At 39.2% G+C, this 21,401-nt stretch overlaps 1 protein-coding gene across 2 annotated transcripts in view; it reads left to right on the top strand.

Moving 5' to 3' along the window:
• Nucleotides 1-1,418: 1,418 nt before the first annotated feature.
• The window catches only part of FAF1 (Fas associated factor 1), a 499,974-nt gene continuing 479,991 nt past the window's right edge, over nt 1,419-21,401 (top strand). Inside the window, exon 1 of one of the 2 annotated variants that reach the window (XM_027537300.1) lies at nt 1,419-1,877. In XM_027537300.1, the coding sequence (XP_027393101.1) occupies nt 1,833-1,877 (45 nt within the window). In that variant the 5' untranslated portion in view covers nt 1,419-1,832. Of the gene's footprint in view, nt 1,878-14,915; nt 14,937-21,401 lie in introns of those variants that run through there. The other variant, XM_027537301.1, reaches the window with a different exon arrangement.

Raw genomic sequence — 21,401 nt, forward strand, 5'->3', positions numbered from 1 at the left:
GGGGAGCAGTACTAGATTTGAATTGGCTCGGATACACACACATTTCCTCACAGAAAAATCTCAACGTTGCAGGATTTGCTCACTTGCTTTGTGCTGAGAATGACATATATGAATGGGACAAGTGAATTGCCACACTTAAATTGCTGGTAGTATGTTTCACCTCGTGATTCACATTCATGCTTTATTTTGGAATTCCTTGGGGGGCAGCAATTAACCAGGAAACCCTTCAATTCATATGACTATGGAGGGTTCTATTCCTTATCTAGCTGATTCTGGGCTAAATACAGACTGTTTTCATTTAAAGAAAAAAAAAAAAACCCACATAATAAACCTAGACCTTTGGAACACCACAGTGCTCTTCGAGTTCAGGGAATACAAAGATCTAGGCCTTGATTCTATATGGTGATTTCACTATTATCTATTTCAACTCTACAGCACAAAATTATCCATCTTACTTTACACTTTCAGGATTTTATATACTTTCCAAGACAAATACAAGCTCTAGTTCAATCCAGAAGATGATATCTTCCCAAGTCAAAGTTGAACCAATTCTATTGTCACTCTTCCTCCAGCGACAATTACAAACTATCACACTTCACTGTACATGCTGCTGCTGCTAAGTCACTTCAGTCGTGTCCGACTCTGTATGACCCCACAGACGGCAGCCCACCAGGCTCCCCCATCCCTGGGATTCTCCAGGCAAGAACACTGGAGCGGGTTGCCATTTCCTTCTCACTGTACATAGTCTTTGTCTATTTTTGGCTCAAAGCCTGATCATCTTTGTCTTGGGATGGATATTCTCACCTTTCTCAGCTTCCATGTCTGCCCCATAACTACCGTGGGAATCTGGTTATTTCTTACTCCTTGTTAATTATGTCTGAGGATGCAAGGCGTCATCCTTTATACATTATGTCTGAAGATGCAAGCGTCAGGGCTTGGGATCGAGTATGACAGTGTGTAAGTGGGTTTTGACAGGTTGACGTAAAAGACTGTATATGAAGTTGTATTTTGGTGAAACTTTGTTAGAGAAAATGTACATTTATGAAATGCTGTTAGACGGGTTGTGACTGTGCTGAGTTGGTTTGTGAGGGCTGACGTGTATGTGTGCTACTATATAACAACGTAAGGAGCAGAAACTGACCGCCAACCCAGCCAGAGAGAGGCGGTACCTCAGGCCTTTGCTTGATTCAAACCGGAAAAACCTGTTGCGGGACTCCAAGCTCCCGCAGTTTCAGGTTGGCGTCCCCGCCAGCCGCGCGCAGATCCCCGCCGGGTAGTCGCGAGTCCAGCGCTTGACAGGAGAGCAGTCACGTGGCAGCCGCAAAGCGGCGCTTTGCGACCTCGATGACAGGCAAAATGTGCGACAGCCTTGGCTCTGGCCAACCAGGGGCGGAGGCGGCGGCCTGGGAGGAAGCGGAGGAGGCGGAGGCGGCCGTGGCGTTTGCCCGCCTGCTTTTTCGCTGTCTTTCTCCGCCCCCGCCGGTCTCGCCGCCGCTGAAGAGAGCCGGGTGCGCGGTGTCGCAACCTGCCTTCATCCTGGCCGGCGACAGTAAGACCGGACCCACATCCTTACCAACCTCTCTGTCTGGGAGGCTGCGGAGCGGGCTCTACAGGGTACAGGCGGGCGGCCCAGGCGCCTGAAGGTTACCGAGTGCATGAGCGCCTAGCCTCCCGCACTGCCCCGCCCGCCGGCCCGCCGGCCCGCCCGCCGGCTCGCCCGCCAGCCCTTCGGCGCCCGGCGGCGGCGGCGGCGGCGGCGACGGCCGCAGGAGGCGCAGTCTCCCTCCCAGGTGCGCGCTTCGCTCCCGGAGCCGCGGAACTCGGCGGCCGCCATGACGTCCAACATGGACCGGGAGATGATCCTGGCGGATTTTCAGGTGAAGTATTGGGCCCGATTGTCCTCCCATCTCCAACCTCGTGGCTTCCCAGTGCCCAAAGGGTGGCCTCTTCACAGCGTTTGTTTGAGCACAGCAGTGCTGTGTGGTTTAGGTTTTTTTTTTATACAGTACCTGGCTTGGGATGTGTGTGTGTTGTGAGCTGTGGGGGATTATGGTATGTTGGGGCGTGTGTAGAATGTGTTATGTACGGTTTGAATGTGGTTTATAGGGTGAGGTGGTATTGTGTTGGGTTGTTTTGTGTGTGGACTGTGTATTGTTTCCTGTATTATATGAAGAGTGTGTAGAGTTTGAAGGTATTAAATATGGGGCTTCTAAGTATGAGGTGCTTTGGGTGAGGAGTTTGGGTTGTTTATGAGGACAGTGTGCTGTGTGGAGTGTGGGTGTGGTGTTGTGGGTGTGGTGTATTAAGGGGAGAGTTAAAAAGAATGATGAGGTGGTAAGGGTAGCAGGGCATTGTGCTGGTTTTGAAGGAGAATAAACATTTGAGACTTTGATGCCTAATTAGATTCTTTGGGTATAGGAAGATGAGGAGTGTATATATCAAAGTGAATTTACAAACTGAATTCACAAGTTGAATAAATTACCAATCCATGCTTTTGGACTCCCTTCCTCTACAGATTTGAATTACTTGGTTGGTGTTCTTTCTCCAGGAATAATTTAAAGGATGAGCTAAGATTATTTCTTAGTGAACCCAACTGTAGTGCCACTGGCATATGATTGTTTTAGGGAGACCCTTTGAAAGTAGAGCTGTATGCTTCACGAAGCACTTGGAGTTAGAATACCCTGTAAACACCACTTTTGCCTTTTGATGTTTGAAGAAAATGTTGTAGTGAGATGTTTTTAATCATTTATTTTGGCATTAACTTAGAAGCTTCAGTAACATATAGGCAGACATTTCCTTCCTTTAACGCTGTCATCATTGCACATGGTCTAACATTAGCTTAGTAGGCAGTATTTTTTCTTAATGATATTTTGTAGGGCTTTTCTTCTTTCTTTGATTTTTAAAGTTACTTATTCTTACAACTTTATATTCTGATGTCCATTTCCAGAGTTTGCTTTTAATTATCTAAGATACCTGCTACATTAGGGAAATGCATGTGTCTGCATTTCATTATACTGTAACTTTCAGACTCAGAAAGAGGTTCTGAAAAGTTGACCACAAGCTTTTGGTGCTTTGTAGGATTAGGATTGGCCTGAGATTTTCTGCCTAATTTCACTTTCTTTTTTCATTCTCCAATTCAGTCTTCTACCTAATGTGGAATATGATTGTGTGACAAAGGACTCTATATATCTAGAAATGGTTTTATCCTTTTGTAAAATTGTTCTGCTCTGGTAGGAACAGCTTTAGACTACAACAAAAAGGATAGTTTACTCATTAAAACTTACTCTAGTAACTTGTTGCTGTTTTCTCTCATTTGTGACAATTATTATGCTCAGATGTATTGGTTTTGGTCTGGAAATTTAGAATTCTTGTATTCAGAGGTAAAGTAAGATTTTCTGACAAGCTTTTCAGATTTTATTTTGAGCACATGAAAACATTCTAGTAAGTTTTTTTCTTCAAACAATTGGCAATGCTGTGAACAGTTGTTTACAAATGGAAAAAAGAAGCTTATGGCATCTGCATCAAACAATTATTTGCCAAATGGTGAGAGTTAATTTCATATTGTCAAATAGGAAGGAGAATATTATTGTAAAATAAAGTTATTTAGAAAACCGTACACAAGCATGTTAGCTTTTTGTGTATTTTAGGAACCTTGTATTCCTCTTGCAAATGATGATTCCAGATCAGTTTACTCCAGTGGACTTGGTTTTAAAATGGATTATTCTTCACTGTGCTGTACACCTGAAACTAACACAGCATTGTAAATCAGCTGTGTGTGTGTGTGTGTGTGTGTGTGTGTTAGTTCCTCGGTCTTGTCCAACTCTTTGTGACCCCATGGACTGTAGCCCTCCAGGCTCCTCTGTCCATGGGATTCTCCAGGCAAGAATACTGGAGTGGGTTGCCATTCCCTTCTCCAGGGAAATCAGCTGTCTCCAATACAAAACAAAAATAAAAATTATTCTTTTAAATAATATTATGTAAAAGTTTTATAGAATTAACCTAAAAAAAAACATTTATCCAGTTACCAGAAACCAATCAATTTACTTTAAAAATTATAGCTTGAGATTTGAGATATAGATGTATGGATGATACTGGCTTCTTCTGTAACTGGACAAATTGATTTCCCCAGCAAGAGTGAACATAGTGTAATTATGTTCTGCTTATTTCATATGATTGTGAAAATTAATAATAGTTTTGAGCTCATTGCTGCCATTGTAGAAAAGGACATGATTTTAAAATGTGACTAAAATTTAAAATAATTACGTTTATGACGTTGATTATTGCTAGATAATAGGTTCTTACAAATACAGTGTCCAAATGTGGGAAAGTTCTTGAGAAGGATTTTGTATTCTCTCTAAATATTTCATCTTAATAAAGAAAGGACTTCTGGTGAAGTCAGTGGAGGAGTGGCTAACAATCATATGAGGTAAATAGAACATAATTTTACTATGTTGAGTTTTGGGTAGGGAAATTGATTTGACCAGTTATAGAAGAAGCATGTATCATTCAAGCATCTACATTCCAAGTCTTAGGCTATAATTTTTAAAAATTGCCTGGTTTCTTTTAATGGGATAAGTAGTGGATGAAAGATTATGGCTCACACTTAATGGAATACATTTGGTTTTGTAGGTGAGTGAACTAATTACAAAGCAAATATATTTCCAATTGTCTTCTAAAAGATTTCTCCCCCTCAACCCCAAGTAAAAGCAGCTACCAATTGGAAAAAATGTTAAATTGTGGTGAAATACGCATAAGATAAAATTTGCCATCTTAACTATTTTCAAGTTAAGAGATTTGAGATAGAGATGCGTGGATGACAGTTCAGTGGCTTTAAGTATGATCACAGTTGTGGAACCAACCATCTTCAAAACTCTTTTTATCTTGCAAAACTGTAACTCTGTTTCTATTAAATAACTTCCCATTCTTCCTTCTCTCCAGTCCCTGGCAACCACCATTCTTTCTGTCTCTGTGAATATGAATGCTCTAGGTACTTTAGATAAGTGGAATCATACAGTATATGTTCTTTTGTGACTTACTTATTTCACTTAGAATAATGGCCCCAATATTCATCCATGTTGTAGCATGTGTCAGGATTTCCTTCCTTTCTAATATTATTGAATACATGGAATAATATAATGGAATATGGAATATAATGGACTATTAATAATACTCCATTTTGTGTAGGTACCACATTTTGTTGATCCATTCATCTGCCAGTGGACACTTTTCGCCCATGTTTTGGCTATTGTGAATCATTGATGTTCTACATGGGTGTTCAAATATCTCTTTAAGTCCCTGTTCTCAATTCTTTTGGATATATGCCCAGAAGTAGAATTGCTAGATCATACTGTATTTCTATTTTTAATTTTTTTAGGAATTGCCTATTGTTTTCCATAGTGGTTGCATCCCCAAAATTGAGTGGAGAGAATGACAACATAGTGTTTAATCAATTATTTGTAAATTCCACTCTGAACAAGTAAGTTTGGAACTTAGAATAGTCTAACAAAAATCAGCTTTAAATGTAAATAGTGTTAGCATAGTATATTACTGGTAAAGGAATGAGTAGACTAGTACACCTACAGTTCTGGCTAACCAGAATGAGGAGGGGGTGTAAAGGAATTTCCTGGGTTTAAAAAACAGGCAGGCACTGATGAATTGTGAGTTTTTCCCCTTCCTTAAGGTCTTTTTTTATAACAAAGAGATGCATTCAGGTGAAAATTCCAAATCTTTTTGTAATTGTATAATTCTTTGAATTTTTTTAAAGGTTGAGGTATAGAACAAAAATCATTTGATCAAACAAACTCTTGATACTGTATTTGATTTGCTTACAGATGAGAAAACACTTTTGCAAACAAAATTGTAGTTGCTATTTAATAAGTAGTTACCTTTTACTTTAATTCTAGATGAACAGAAGAATGAGTCTTCTCTCTTCCCCATCCCTTTAACTTTTCAATTAATACTATGCCAAATTGTTTTTCATTTAAGATACTTTTTTTACTTATACTTTTTTTTTTTTTTGAGAGCAAAATGAGTGGTGTAGCAATTTAGTGTCACATGTGCGTCACATATTTTTCTGTTTCTTGGTAACCGATAATACAGACACATAGATTAGAGTTCTACTCAAGTGAAGCAAAAGCAACTCTAACTAGTAGTAATATTTTCTTTCAGACTTTTTCTTAAACAAAACTCATCTGCTTTGCTAAAAAAGTATTTTTTTCTTGAATCTAGTTCTGTTGGTCACAATAAGAAGACCTTTATTTCTTCTCTAATTTGGCACTGATTTTGATGTTACTTCAGTTGTGTATCCTGGATGACACAATTGTGCGTTTGTTTTCCACTCCTGGTCTTTCCCGCTAGTAATACCTTTGTTACCTAAATTGCTTTGTACATTTACATTTATTGGATTATCAATATAATAAATTTTCATTTGCCTATCAATTCCTCTCTGAAGCATGAACTCTTCATGACACTACTGGTCTACCCTTTCATTACATTTTTTCCTTCTAAGTAAAGCTGTGAATCCTCCTGTCTTTCTCAGTTTGACACAAAGAGTTATCTTCTACAAAAGAGGATATCAGACTGTGAATAGAATTGGTACTAATCAGACAGACAGGTTTCCTTGGTGATATTGTGAATCAGGGACCAAACTAAGTATTCATGGAACATCATCTTTACTTCCTGGGAAGTTATCTTGGGTGAGATTGAGTGCTATGGTAGGAAGTAGTCTTGTTACTCTTTTTTCTTTTCTTTTCTTCACTGTCCCTTTATTTTTAGAGGGACAAATCATATTGTTTTGTGTTTGGATGGTTGGTCATTGTGGAAATAAGGTTTTGGCATGTAGGTTAAAGTTTAGTAAATAGTGGTTAAGAGAATGGACTTTGATGTCCGATTATTTAGATTAAAATCACAGCTCTGCCTCTTACTCATCTTGTCATTTTTGACCAGTTACTTCATACCACTTCGCTTCAGTTTTCCCATAGGAAAAATGAGTTAAAGTGATTAGAACAGATGTCTGATATAGAAAGTGTTTAATAAATTTTAGCTGTTATTTTCATTGTTGACAGTTTTAAGGTACACACTTGTTTCCTGCAGGGGACTTCAGAGATCATCTGTTTCTAGCTTCTCATTTTTCCTTTTGTGGAAGTTGAGACACAGAAAAGGGAAGTGACTTGTCCAAGGTCATGAACTGGTTTGAAACAAAGGTTTTATTCAGGTGTATATAAGATTGTTCATTTTCTAGCTTAATTTGTCAGATAGCTTGAATTTCCAAGGGAAAACAAGATCCACCACTTAGAAATTTCTCTAAATTGATAAAACTTATGTATAAATAAAGAGTTCCTGGCATATAGCAGACATGCCAGAAGGAAGAAAGGGAGGGAAGAAAAGGAGGAGGAAGGGAGGGACTGATCTCCCTAGACTGCCATTCAGTCCAGTCCAGTGCCATGCTTCTAACCTCACAGGTGGTCAGAAACTGTGGAATGGAAGACTTCAGATTTGTTGAGTGTGGTTGGGTGGATGCCTATTGTTTGCCAGACAGGTTTTATGGACTCTGTAGTTCAAGGGTCAGGAAACTGTAATCTATAAGCTGGTTGTCTGTTTTTATAAATAAAGATTTATTGACACACAGCCACACCCATTCATTTACCTGTTTTCTATGACTGCTCTGTGAGTAGTTGAGACAGAGACTTCATGGCCCACAAACTTAAAATATTTACTATCTGGGCTTTTAAGATAAACTTATCTACCTTTTCCCATAACATACCCCTCAGCCCACCCCATGATATCAGTACTTTTCTTTCTAGGTTTTAGTAACTCTAAAGTGAGAACATTTGAATGTATCACAGGCCACGTTATATGTTTACTCTTCTATAGGAGGCACTTAGGCTAACTAGAGCTGTTTTTTTTTTTTTGCTTTGGCTTGTGGTTTTCTGAGAGAGTCATTTATCCTTTCTGGATATCAGTTACTCAGAATACAAGATGGAGATCTGTTTAGAGCCCTATCTACTTGAACATAAAAGATTGGACTAGATCAGGTGTTCAGATAGAGTCTGAATAATCACTTGATGTTGGGGACATTCAGATATAATTTAGGTAGTTTATCTAGCTTTGTTGTGTTGTTCTTTAGTCGCTAAGTCATGTCTGACTCTTTGCGACCAACCCTATGGACTGTATTCCTCCAGACTCTTCTGTCCATGGGATTTCCCAGGCAAGAATACTGGAGTGGGTTGTCACTTCCTTCTCCAGGGGATCTTACTGATCCGGGGATTGAACCTGTGTTTCCTGCAATGGCAGGAGGATTCGTTACCACTGAGCCACCAGAGAAGCCAGTTTATCTAGCTTGTTGAGTTCATGTGCATGCTAAGTCTCTTCAGTTGTGTCCAACTCTTTGCGTCCTATGGACTGTAGCCTGTCAGTCTCCTGTCCATGGAATTCTCTAGGCAAGAATACTGGAGTGGGTTGCCATGCCCTCCTCCAGGGGATCTTCCTGACCCAGGGATCAAATTCGCTTCTCTTATATCTCCTGCACTGGCAGGCTGATTCTTTACCTGGGAAGCCCTTATCTAGCTTAAGGTATTAGCAAGCTACATCCTGAGTACCAAATCACCATCTTTTTTTTTTTTTGGTGAAGCCTTATTGGAAGACAGTTATGCATAATCATTTATGTATTGTCTCTGGCCACTTTTGCCCTTGTTATCAGAGTTGAGTAGTTCATTGCATGGTCTGCAGAGCCCTGGCTCTTACAGGAAAGTTTACTGATCCCTGGTCTAGATAAGTGGTTTTCAGCTTTGGATGATTTCTGTGCCCCAGAGAACATTGGGCAGTTTCTAGAAACATTTTTGGCTGTCACAACTGGGGGGTGCTGCTGGCATTTAGTGGATAGAGGCCAGGGTTCTGCTAAATATTGTACAATGCAGTAGACATCCCATGATGATGATGAATTATCTGCCTTAGAATTTCAATAGTGCTAAAAACCACTGGTCTAAATTAGTGGTTCTCAATCTTTAGCTTGCATAAAAATAACTGGGGAAGAAAATGAAAGTGTTAGTCACCCAGTCGTGTCCCACTCTTTGTGACCCCATGGACTGTAGCCTACCAGACTCCTTTGTTCACGGAATTCTCCAGGCAAGAATACTGGAGTGGGATGCTATTTCCTTCTCCAGGGAATCTTCTCAACCCAGGGATTGAACCGAGGTCTCCCTCATTGTGGGCAGACTCTTTACCGACTGAGCCACTAGGGAACACCAAAAAAAAAACAACCTGGGAGGACTTGTTAAATCACGAGACCAGAGTTTTTGATTGAGTAGATCGTGGGTGGTGCTTGCAGATTTGCATTTCTACCAGGTTCTCAGGTTATTCTGATGTTGCTGAATCTGTGGATTAGAGAACAACTGAACTAAATTATTTTTGATGTTACATTCATTCCTGTGATTCTTTGATTTTGTGATGTTAAGTATTCTTCCATTTTTTATGACTTAGAAAAATTTGAGTATTTCAGTGTATACTTGATGCTGATAATAAAATGTGGTGTTTCATGAGTCTATATGTTTGAAGGCTTAGTTTTCATATCCCTTTGAGTGTGTGCGTGCTCAGTTGTGTCTGACTCTTTGTGACCCTATGGACTATCGCCCGCCAGGCTCCTCTGTCCATGGGATTCTCCAGGCAAGAATACTGGAGTGGGTTGCTGTTTATCCCTCCAGGAGATCTTCTCAAACCAGGTCTTGAATCCGTGTCTCCTGCATCTCCTGCATTGGGAGGTGGATTCTTTACCACTGAGCCACCTGGGAAACCCTCATATCCTTTTGGAGTACTTCTGTTTGTCTTTCAAAATCCTTGCCTACCTTTTTCTTATTTAATTACATTAATATTCTGTGCCCAGTTAGTGTTAATCATTTCTTCTTATATATCTTGTACATATTCTCTTCTTTTGAGTCTTATATCAGATTGTTGCTAATCACTTACCATGTTTCTTTCCTCTACTGTGAGCTGTTTGAACAACTACCTGGATCTTAACCACTGTTCCTGTAGTATCTATTAAGAGGTGCTCAGTGAATATTTTTGAAGGAATATTATGAATATTGGCTGTTATGGTACAAATAAATGGAGTAGAATTGTAAAATTTTATGTATTTTTAAGTGCCTACTGTTTTGTGACATATAGTTTTGAATAAGTAAATCTGTCATTGGGAGAGTAAAAATTAGACTCATTTATTGAATTGAGGGTTATAACTTCAAGGTGAGCCATTTATAGAGAAGTTCAAAACACCTACCCTCTGTGTTAGCTTTTATAGAGGACTCAGTAAGATAATGTGGCAAAATATAGGGCTTGAGGCCATGACCTTTGTAAAATTTGAATGCTATCACTGAATTGCCTTATGTTACCACTCTACCTGATTACATTTTCACTCAAACTGTTTTTAAGGCAGAAATTCTAATCTCAAATCAAAATTTCTTACCATGTTAAATCATTAATCATTTTAAGGTAAATTTGAGAAGCAAAATTAACGGAGTAATTGTACCAGTCTTTATACTTATTTGTGGTTATAGAGGAAAAATTGAGATAGAATGAGATATCAAGTTATGGTAAAGAAAAGTAGAAAAGTTTGCAGGTTATATGCACCTTAATGGCGTTAGAGTTAGGTTCCGTCACATTCTCCTCCCTTCCTCCCCTCCCCTCCATCCCAGAGTTCATGTGCTTTAAGGACTGAACTATAATAGAAAAATGTTAGAGGAAAGTTTTGTCTCTTGTGCTCTCCTGGCATCCCACTCTCTTTCTCTCAAGGGAAGAATAGTGGTTAAACTGTTTTTTTTTTTTTTTTTTTTAAAAACTGTTTAAACTGTTTTTAAAGTCAATTTTAGTCATATTCTTTGGCATCTTTAAAGCGAGATGGAGACATGATTGATCGTTTTTATTTTAGGTTTAATGAGGAAGGAATAATAATATTAGCATATAGCTTTTGACTAGTTTGTATGTGCCAGATATTGTGCTAGGTTCTTAACGTCTAAATTCTACAGCAACCCTGTCTTGGATTTCAGAGATAACCACGGTTTCTGTATAACTTGTCAGAGTCCTGACTGCTGCTGCTTTTGTTTCTGATTATATTTTCAAGGATATTTGTGCAGTGAGAAGCCTTGGAAGATAGAGGTAGTATCTCTCTCTGGAGCAAAGGGTAAGCACGCACAGTGTCCATTTAAAAAGAATTCGGTGCTCCAGGCTCTGGGCTCCTTCTCTGTAATACAGTCCACTGTACGTGCAGGTATCGTGTGGACTGCTTTGTTTGTGTCATGCAGTGGGAAATGGAACTAGGAAACTGTGCAAGAAAATTCTGATATTTTGACTACAAATATTGCCATGAATCATAAAGTTCATTGTCTCCAACTCAGGAGTCTAGGTCTTCTGCCAGCATCCATGAAACTGGCAGGCTCCAACCTCGTTTGCAAGCAGGGTGAAAATCACATATCCTTCAGTTCTCTTAGCAGTTCTAGCAATAAGGATGGGATGTTGACAGACACTTAACTTTCTGGAAGAGGAAGACTGAGGGCCTTATGGGCTGGTTAATAATTTGAGGGAAGTCCTTGGGAATTGGTAGTGAATGTGTTGACAGAACTGAGTGGTTCTCTACTTTCTTGCCTATTAATGAGGAGGAAGTAAGTAGGTGGTTGCAGACTGAGTACCAGGAAGTAGGTTCAAAGACAGCTGCCTAAACAGTCCTCTGGTTGTGGCTTGTTGTTGTCATAGCCTGCTGGGCTCCTCTGTCTAGGGATTTCCTAGGTAAAAATTCTGGAGTGGTTGTCATTTCCTTCTTCACTGGTTGTGGCTAACTTTCAACAACTCTCAAATGTCCTCTTAGATGGAGGGAATGTTTTCCACCAATTTGTCAGTCAGACTCAGATTCTGACGCTCCACAATGTAGCAAATAGCAATAAGATTTGTCCTGGCTGGGCAGAAGGTTCTGCCTCCTTTCAGACATTTACAGATGTATATACACCTACATTTGAATGTGAAAGGAGTCAAATTTACAGTCCCGTGGACAGAAAGCAAAATTATTAGAACTTTCACTGGTTTGTCTGAGAGATCAGAGGATGAGGATGCATAATGTCTTGTAGCTCAGCCCCTCCTTTGAAGGAAGCTTTATTCCCAACTTCATTATCTAAAGCAAAGCCAGTGACTCAGTGAGGTCCTCAATTTATTAAGGTTTCCCTAAACCTGGACCTGGTTCACCCGTGGTTCAGCCAAGCTGAAATGGGTTGTGTCTGCTTGTCGTTTGTGACTGTTCAGCCTCTGCACCAGCTATGCAGACTAGTAATGACTGTAATTGCTGTGTTCAGTGTATAGAACTCAAGAGTGTTCTTATAGGTCTGGCCTATCCTTTCCTTCATGAGACTTGTTGTATTTCTATTGACCCTTGGCCTGTAGCCAGTGGCCCAGCTATTTGGTCTGCCACTTGGAAACTATAGACTGACAGATTAAAGACAGCTTTCTTTGAAGCTGTGAACTATGGAAACAAATTATAGCTGCTGATCAAACTGTCTGAATCACTCATGTAGATGCCCACAGTAAGGGCTTTTTCTCTGATGAAGCCCCCTGGAATCAAGCTTCTGATTGAGCCTGTACTGCCCAGAGCCATTACTGTTGGCCAGGATCCATCATCATATCAGATGTGACAACATATTAACTATCATAAAGTGTGTGTAAAGTAAAAGACTATTTCTGATGCAGAGGGAACCATTGCATGCCAGACTTGTGACTCCTCCCAAAAGTTGACCTGTTTGTCACATGAGAGAAGCCACATTGCCTGGGATGTGGCCTCTGCTTGCTTTTGGCAGGGTAAATAAATTGGACCTTGACCTCCCTCTCTGAAATATCAGCAGTGCCTCACTGTTCTTGGTCCAGTAAGCTGACTGGCTACGCCATTTTGGCTCTTGAAACTAATTGTGCTCTACTTTCCATCTTTCTGGACCTTTTGCAGTCTGACAATGGTGTTGTTTTTATTGCAAAAGTCAGTAGTGAGCTGACAGTCAAGGTATTTGAGGGACCTTTGATGCACTCTACCATTCACAGCTTTTTGATTGTCATTCCTATGATTTCTCTTAACCTTATGGACAGGTCTATTGGAAATATCAGGAGTTGGCCTCCAGATTCTTCACTTTCATGCAAAACACCTTGCAGCACTTCCTGATGCCTACCCCAGCCCCACACCATAGCCTTCAGTTAAAGATTCTGTGGGGCAGATTACTGGTGGGCCTGGTCAGCTGGGACGGTTTGGATTAACTGCCTTCATTAATTCCTGTCAACAACAAGGATTAAGCTCAATTGTAGGAATTGAATTGGGAACCCTAAGGCCACCACTTAAATGGGACATCATGTTGAGACACAAGTTAATAGTGCCTCCAGACTGATGTAGGGACCACTTGGAAGGAACCAACAATTGTGAACAACCCACTCTTTCTAGGTGCACTGTGTCTGCCTTCAGGACTGTATTTCTTGTGTGGAAACCAGGCATTAATTCCCCTTCCTCCAAAAAATATGGACTCCTTCACCTTTTGAATATTTAAGTAAACATCACCAGTAGATCTTGTAGCCTTCATATGACTGCCAAGATCTCTCCCAAATGAGGCTATCTTTGGGAAAGCCTCGCAGAGTGATTTTTGATTTGTTATTTGCGTGCACCCTGTGGACAGTTATCTCTCAGAGGGAAGTCATTCAATTAGAATAGGTGGTTCAAAATTTGTTCCTGACTTTTTAGCTGAAGTGATCAGTGGATCATCTTAGCTCTGGAAAGCATTCAGGTCAGCCTCAAGTCACAAGTTGATGAAATTGCCCTATACTTCTTTCCTGTGGGTCAGGGCAGAGTCTGTATAATTGTTAATTCATTCCCTTGTTCTAGATTAATGCCTTGGGCCAAGTGAAAAGGTTAATACAGAAACTGAGAGAAAGCTATCAGACTTTTTTTTTTTAAAGATTTTAGTTTTTGACTGGTTTGGATCCTTGTTGCTGTGCACAGGCTTTTTCCAGTTGCGGTGAGCTGGGGTGGTCTTTGTACTGGTGCTCGGGCTTCTCTTTGCGATGGCTTCTCTTGTTGCAGAGCGTGGGCTCTAGGTGAGCAGGCCTCAGTAGTCGCAGCATGTAGATTGAGTAGTTTCCGTACGTAGGCCCTGGAGCACTGGCTCAGTAGTTGTGGCTCACAGGCCTTACAGCAGGTAGGATTGAGCTAGTGTCCCCTGCATAGACAGGTGGGTTCTTAACCACTAGACCACCAGGGAAGCCCCACACACTTTTCTGAGGTAAACCCTGATGACTTATCTGATTTTTTTCATATTACTTGGGTGTGGAACCCTGAGGAACATGGATGAAATAAATTTTGAAGGTTGTCATCATCCTGCTGACTGTTGATAGTTGCCTTAATTAAATGTTGTATGAGACAAATTAGATAGATTTAGCCCTAGCTTCTGCCAATCAGATTAATCACAGTGGCTGCTGGAGTGGTATACCCATGAGAAACTTTTCAGTGGCAGAAATGGTTAGGATTGAGGGGTAGATATTGTTGGGAGATGGTTTTCTGTGTCTCTTCTATTTCTGCATGTCTTATGAATAGAGACACTGGTTGTTCCAAACTGCTGTTTTCAAGGGTGTTGGATTGTGACCAGCCATGGTCACATGTCTCCTTCCAGACCAAAGGGCAAGTTTGCTTATGGCCTGGAAAATAAAGATAAACAAAGTAAAGAGTGGGCATGCTTACTGTCCACGATAAAAGATTCATGTTCGGACTTGTCTGATGGTCCAGTGGATAAGAATCCATCTGCCAATACAGGAGACACGGGTTCACTCCCTGGTCTGGGAAGATTCCATATGTTGTGAAGCAAAGCCAGTATACCACAACTACTGAGCCTTCCTCCAGCATTCATGAAATTATAACAGGCTGCATTGTTAGCATGCAAGTAAGTTGAGAGTAATATTTGATGCTTCACAGTTCTTACCACCATGAAAGGTTGGTAATCCCTCATGGTACAGATTGATTTTGGAGATACTTGTAATTACTACTAACGTTTACTGAGCATTACTTTTTACTGGTGTCTGTGATGTGTTTTATCTGCATTATCCAAACTAATTGGTATATGACATCTAATCTGTGGTAGCTCTTGTTATTATTCCCATTTAAAAGATGAAAAAATGGAGGTGTAAAGAGGTTAACTAGTTATCTAATGACAGCTAGTCATAACAAGACTGGTTTTGGAACTCAGTTCTAGTCTGTGAAATTATATATATACACATTTCTTAAATGGGGGTGCTGCTGCTGCTGCTGCTGCTAAGTCGCTTCAGTCGTGTCCGACCCCATAGACGGCAGCCTACCAGGCTCCCCCGTCCCTGGGATTCTCCAGGCAAGAACACTGGAGTGGGTTGCCATTTCCTTCTCCAATGCATGAAAGTAAAAAGTGAAAGTGAAGTCGCTCAGTCGTGTCCGACCCTCAGCGACCCCATGGACTGCAGCCTTCCAGGCTCCTCCGTCCATGGGATTTTCCAGGCAAGAGTACTGGAGTGGGGTGCCATTGGCATGCTAGGGAGTACCCAAAGCTACAGAATAAATATGCACATTTTGTAGGACCAATTTACGAGAATAAACAAAATATATGTTTTTAAAGAATTAAAGACAGTTATCATGAAAGTGGAGCCTATTACACAGAGTGAAGTAAGCCAGAAAGAAAAACACCAATACAGTATACTAACTCATATATATGGAATTTAGAAAGATGGTAACGATAACCCTGTATGCGAGACAGCAAAAGAGACACAGATGTGTAGAACAGTCTTTTGGACTCTGTGGGAGAGGGAGAGGGGGGGATGATTTGGGAGAATGGCATTGAAACATGTATCAGTTCAGTTCAGTTCAGTCGCTCAGTCATGTCCGACTCTTTGTGACCCCATGAATCGCAGCAAGCCAGGCCTCCCTGTCCGTTACCATCTCCCGCAGTTCACTCAAACTCATGTCCATCGAGTCAGTGATGGCATCCAGCCATCTCGTCCTCTGTCATCCCCTTTTCTTCCTGCCCCCAACCCCTCCCAGCATCAGAGTCTTTTCCAATGAGTCAACTCTTCGCATGAGGTGGCCAAAGTACTGGAGTTTCAGCTTTAGCATCATTCCTTCCAAAGAACACCCAGGGCCGATCTCCTTTAGAATGGACTGGTTGGATCTCCTTGCAGTCCAAGGGACTCTCAAGAGTCTTCTCCAACACCACAGTTCAAAAGCATCAATTCTTCGGTGCTCAGCTTTCTTCACAGTCCAACTCTCGCATCCATACATGACCACTGGAAAAACCATAGCCTTGACTAGATGAACCTTTGTTGGCAAAGTAATGTCTCTGCTTTTCAATATGCTATCTAGGTTGGTCATAACTTTTCTTCCAAGGAGTAAGCGTCTTTTAATTTCTTATCATATAAGAAACTAACCGCTGGTCCAGGTTCGATGCAGGATATAGGATGCTTGGGGCTGGTGCACTGAGACGACCCAGAGGGATGGTATGGGGAGGGAGGAGGGAGGGGGGTTCAGGATGGGGAACATGTGTACACCCATGGCAGATTCATGTTGATGTATGGCAAAACCAATGCAATATTGTAAAGAAATTAGCCTCCAATTAAAATAAATTTAAATAAAAAAATTAAAGATAGTTATCATGAAGTAAATATAAAATTTGCATGAATTTTAAATAGAAAAGGAAATTTCAAAGAAATTATAAAAATGTGGCCTGCTTTTCTTTGGGTCATCTCCTCCCCTCCCGTGAGAGAACATGTTTTCCTCTATTATTCTGACTACAGTAGAGGAAAATATTAATAAGAACTGCATTTTACATGGTAGCCTTAAGAGAAAAACACCAAGATGCCTCCAGTTAGTTTTGATTTTCATCTTATTGTATATAGCTTTGTGAAACACAAAAAGGAAGAATAACGAGGTTTTTCTGGTGTCTCAGGATTTACTGAGGTTAATAGAGGAATCAAAGAAGAACAAAACTGGTATTCATTGACTTCTTATCTTGAAATTGTGTGTGGCAGTGGTTTCTATTGGGATTACTTAGTACTTTAGCAAGAGATTATCCTGTCACTGGTATTTTTTTTTTTTTACTTTACTTTTGCATTTATCAGGATTTGCATCATTTTGGGGCGTGCTGTCTGTTTGGGTATACTTGTGAGGTCCTGGTAGTGGGATGTGAAGCTAAAGTCCTTCTGTATCTATGGGGGATTGGCTCCACAAGTCCCTGAAGATACCCAAATCCCAGGATGTTTAAGTCCCTTACGTAGAATGGCCCAGTACAGTCTGCAGGTTTCACATCCATGGATACTGTAATGACATAGTGGCAAGAGTAATAGAGTTGATTCCACTGAATCAATCAAGTTGACCCCAAGTTGATATACATGAACTTTGTTTTACACTGTGTGTTTTTTTTTTTTTTTTGCATTGTATTTTTAAAAAAGAAAAACATTACTTAGTGATTATTTTGGGATAATGTAGTAAGATATTTTGCCACGGTTGACTGAATATTTGAGGAAATTAAATACTTAGGGTTTTGAAATATGATAAAATATATTAGGTTATGTTAAAAAATGTTCTTATCCTTTAGAACTATATACAGAAATACTTACAGATGAAATGATATGATGTCCGGAATTTACTTCAGAACTCTCTGGGAGGTCTTTGCGGCTAGATTGATGGGGAATAAAACAAAAGTGGTTGTGCCTTGGTACTTGTTGACGAGGCTATTATGTTCATGGTTGTTCATTTTACTGTTAACCTCTACTCTTGTATGTGCTATATCTTTTTCATAAAAAAGTAAAAAAGATGTTTTGCCAAAATAAAAGTTACTTCGGGGAGATTGTAAGCTTTAGGATAGTATCTTCATGTTCCAATGTACTGTAAGATTAGAGGAATAGGGATATGACTATTACAAGGAAGTTACAACAATCATAATAATGTTATATAATTCTAGCATTTTACCAATAAAGTTGGTAAATTTTTGTCTTCAATGTAAAATTTAAAGTAGCTTACTAGTTAAATTTTCTTTCTTAAAAGCTTTAGCTGAAGTCTTGGAATAAAGGTTTCCTGAAAATAATCAATTTTCTAACTAAAATAAAAGAAACTTGTAAGGAATTAACTTTGTGTGCTAAATTTTAATAACTGAAGAGAAGAGTTATTTTGGCAAAGAGGTGTTAATGGCTTTTTTCTTTTTTTAAAGGAATATTTAAATAAAATCAGAAACCTAAGTACAAAAGACATATTAAGCAAAATAAAATCAGAAACCTAAGTACAAAAGATATATCAAGCAAAAGATAAAGGCCAGTTAGTGATATGTCATTTTCTGTGTATTGATACAGCCTGCTTTTTGCAGTGTCCTTTTAGTTTTCATTCTGCCTTTGTTGTCCCAGTAGAATAGCAAGTGATGATAATGTTTAAATATGTTTTTTTTCTTTCTGTCCTTTTCTTTCATTTTTATTATATATGCTTCAGGTGCATTATAATTCAACATCTTTATATACTACAAAGTGATCACCCCTAGAAGTCTAGTTACCCTTCATCACCATGTACTTAACCTCCTTTACCCTTTCATCCACCTCCAGCTCCTGTACTCTGATAACCCCTGATCTGTTCTCTGTATCTGTGAGACTGGTTTTGTTTTGTTTGTTCATTTGTTTTGTTTTAGATTCCACATACAGGTGAAATCATAGGTATTTGTGTTTTCCCTTCTGGGTTTATTTAACATAATATCCTCAAGGTCTATCCATGTTGTCAAAAACGGCAAAATTTATTTTATGGCTGAAGAGTATTCCATTGTGTATAATTTATACATACACACACACACACTCTCTCTCTCTCTCTCTCTCTCACACACACACACACACACACATACACACACACACGTCTTCTTGGTCCTTTCATCACTGATAGAAACTTAGGTTGTTTCCGTGTCTTGAATATTGTAGATAATGCTGCAGTGAACATAAAGATTCATATATCTTTTCAAATTAATATTTTTGTGTTCTTTGGATAAATACCCAGAAGTGGGGTAGCTGGATCATATGGTAGTTTTAGTCTTAATTTTTTGAGGCGTCTCTATACTGTTTTACATAGTGACTGCACCAGTTTACAAAACTCGCGACAGCAAATGTGGGTTTCCTTTTCTACATATTCGGTCCAACACTTTTTATTTCTTGTGTTTTTAATAGCCGTTTTAACAGTTGTGAGGTAATAGTTCATTGTGGTTTTGATTTGTGTTTCTCTGATAGAGATATTGAGCACCTTTTCATGTATGGGTTAACTATCTGTATGTCTTGTTTGGAAAAATAACTATTCAGATCCTCTGCCCAGTTCTTAATTGTTGTTTGACAACAACTGTTTATTTTTTGTTATTGAGTTATAAGAGTTTTTAAAGTATGTTTTGGATATTAACCTCTTATCAGATATGATTCACAAATATCTTCTCCCATTCAGTAGGCTACCTTTTCATTTTGATGGTTTCCTTTGCTGTGCAGAAGCTTTTTAGCTTGCTGTAGTCCCATTTGTTATTTTTGCTTTTGTTTCCCTTGCCTTTGAACTCATCCATAAAGACATTGCTAGACTGCTATCAGTAATGTTAAAACCTATGTTTTCTTCTAGGAATTTTATGGTTTCAGGTCTTACATTCATGTCTTTACTCCATTTTGAGTTGATTTTTATGTATGGTGTGGATAGTGGTCTGAAAGTGAAAGTGAAAATCGCTAGTCCTGTCGGACTCTTTGTGACCCCATGGACTATACAGTCTGTGGAATTCTCCAGGCCAGAATACTGGAGTGGGTAGCCTTTCCCTTTTCCAGGGGTTCTTCCCAACCCAGGGATTGAACTCAGGTCTCCCACATTGCAGGCGGATTCTTTACCAGCTGAGCCACCAGGGAAGCCCAAGAATATTGGAGTGGGTAGCCTATCCCTTCTCCAGCGGATCTTCCCAACCCAGGAATCGAACTGGGGTCTCCTGCATTGCAGACGGATTCTTTACCAACTAAGCCATCAGAAAAACCCACATAGTGGTCTAGTTTGATTCTTTTGCATGTGACTGTCCAGTTTTCCCAGCACAATTTATTAAAGATACTATCCATTCTCCATTGTATGTTCTTTCCTTCTTTGTCATAAATTAATTGACCATTTATCTGTAGGTTTATTTACAGGTTCTCAATTTTGTTCCATTGAGCTCTGAATCTGTTTTGTGTGAGTACCATACTATATAGCTTGTAATGTAGTTTGAAATCAAGGAGCATGATACCTCTAATTTCATTCTTTCTTAAGATTATGGCTAAATAGGATCTTTTGTGTTCTATACAAATTTTATAATTATTTGTTCTAGTTCTATAAAATATTCCATTGTAATTTTGATAGATATTACATTGAATCTGTAGATTGCTTTAGGTAGTATGGACATTTTAACAATATTCTTCCAATCCATGAGCATGGAATTTCATTTATTTGTGTTCTCTTCAATTTCTTTCATCATTGTCTTATAGGTTTCAGTGTACAGGTCTTTCACCTCTCTTGGTAATATTTTTTCCTAGGCATTTTATTCTTTTTGATGCAGTTGTAAATGGAATTATTGTCTTAATTTATCCTTATAGTAATTCATTGTTAATGTATATAAATGCAACAAATTTCTATATATTAATTTTGTATCCTATGGCTACTGGATTTATTTATTAGTTCTAGTAATATTTTGGCAGGGTCCTTAGGATTTCCTATATATAATATCATGTCATCTGCAAATAATGACAGTTTTACTTCTTCCTTTCCAATTTGAATTCCTTTTATGTCTTTTTATTGTCAAATTGCTGTGGCATGGCTAGGATTTCCAACACTGTGTTAAATAAAATTGCAGTAATAGGCATCTTTGTCTTGTTCCTTATAGCTTTAGCTTTTCACTGTTAAGTGTGATATTAACTGCAGGTTTGTTATATGTAGCCTCTATTATGTTGGGGTACATTCATCCTATACCCACTTTATTGAGAGTTTTTATTATAAATGGATGTTGAATTTTATCAGATGCCTTTTCTATATCTATTGAGGTGATCATTTGATTCGCCCCCCCCCCCTTTGTTATATTAATGTGGTGTATACATTGACTAATTGGCAGATATTGAACCATCCTTGCAACTCTGGAATAAATTCCTCTCTGTCCTGGTATATAATCCTATCTATATATTGTTGAATTTGGTTTGCTTATATTTTATTAAGAATTTTTGCATCTGTGTTCATCAGTGATGTTGGCCTGCAATTTTTTTGTGAGTGATGTCCTTGCCTGGTTTTGCTATCAGGGTAATGCTGGCCTCATGAAATATGTTTAATGTGGATTTGTTTTAAGATCAGAGAAATACTGCTTAAGCTATTAGTCTTCCCA

Source organism: Bos indicus x Bos taurus, chromosome 3 (genome assembly GCF_003369695.1).
Source record: "Bos indicus x Bos taurus breed Angus x Brahman F1 hybrid chromosome 3, Bos_hybrid_MaternalHap_v2.0, whole genome shotgun sequence".
NCBI classification, from domain to species: domain Eukaryota; kingdom Metazoa; phylum Chordata; class Mammalia; order Artiodactyla; family Bovidae; genus Bos; species Bos indicus x Bos taurus.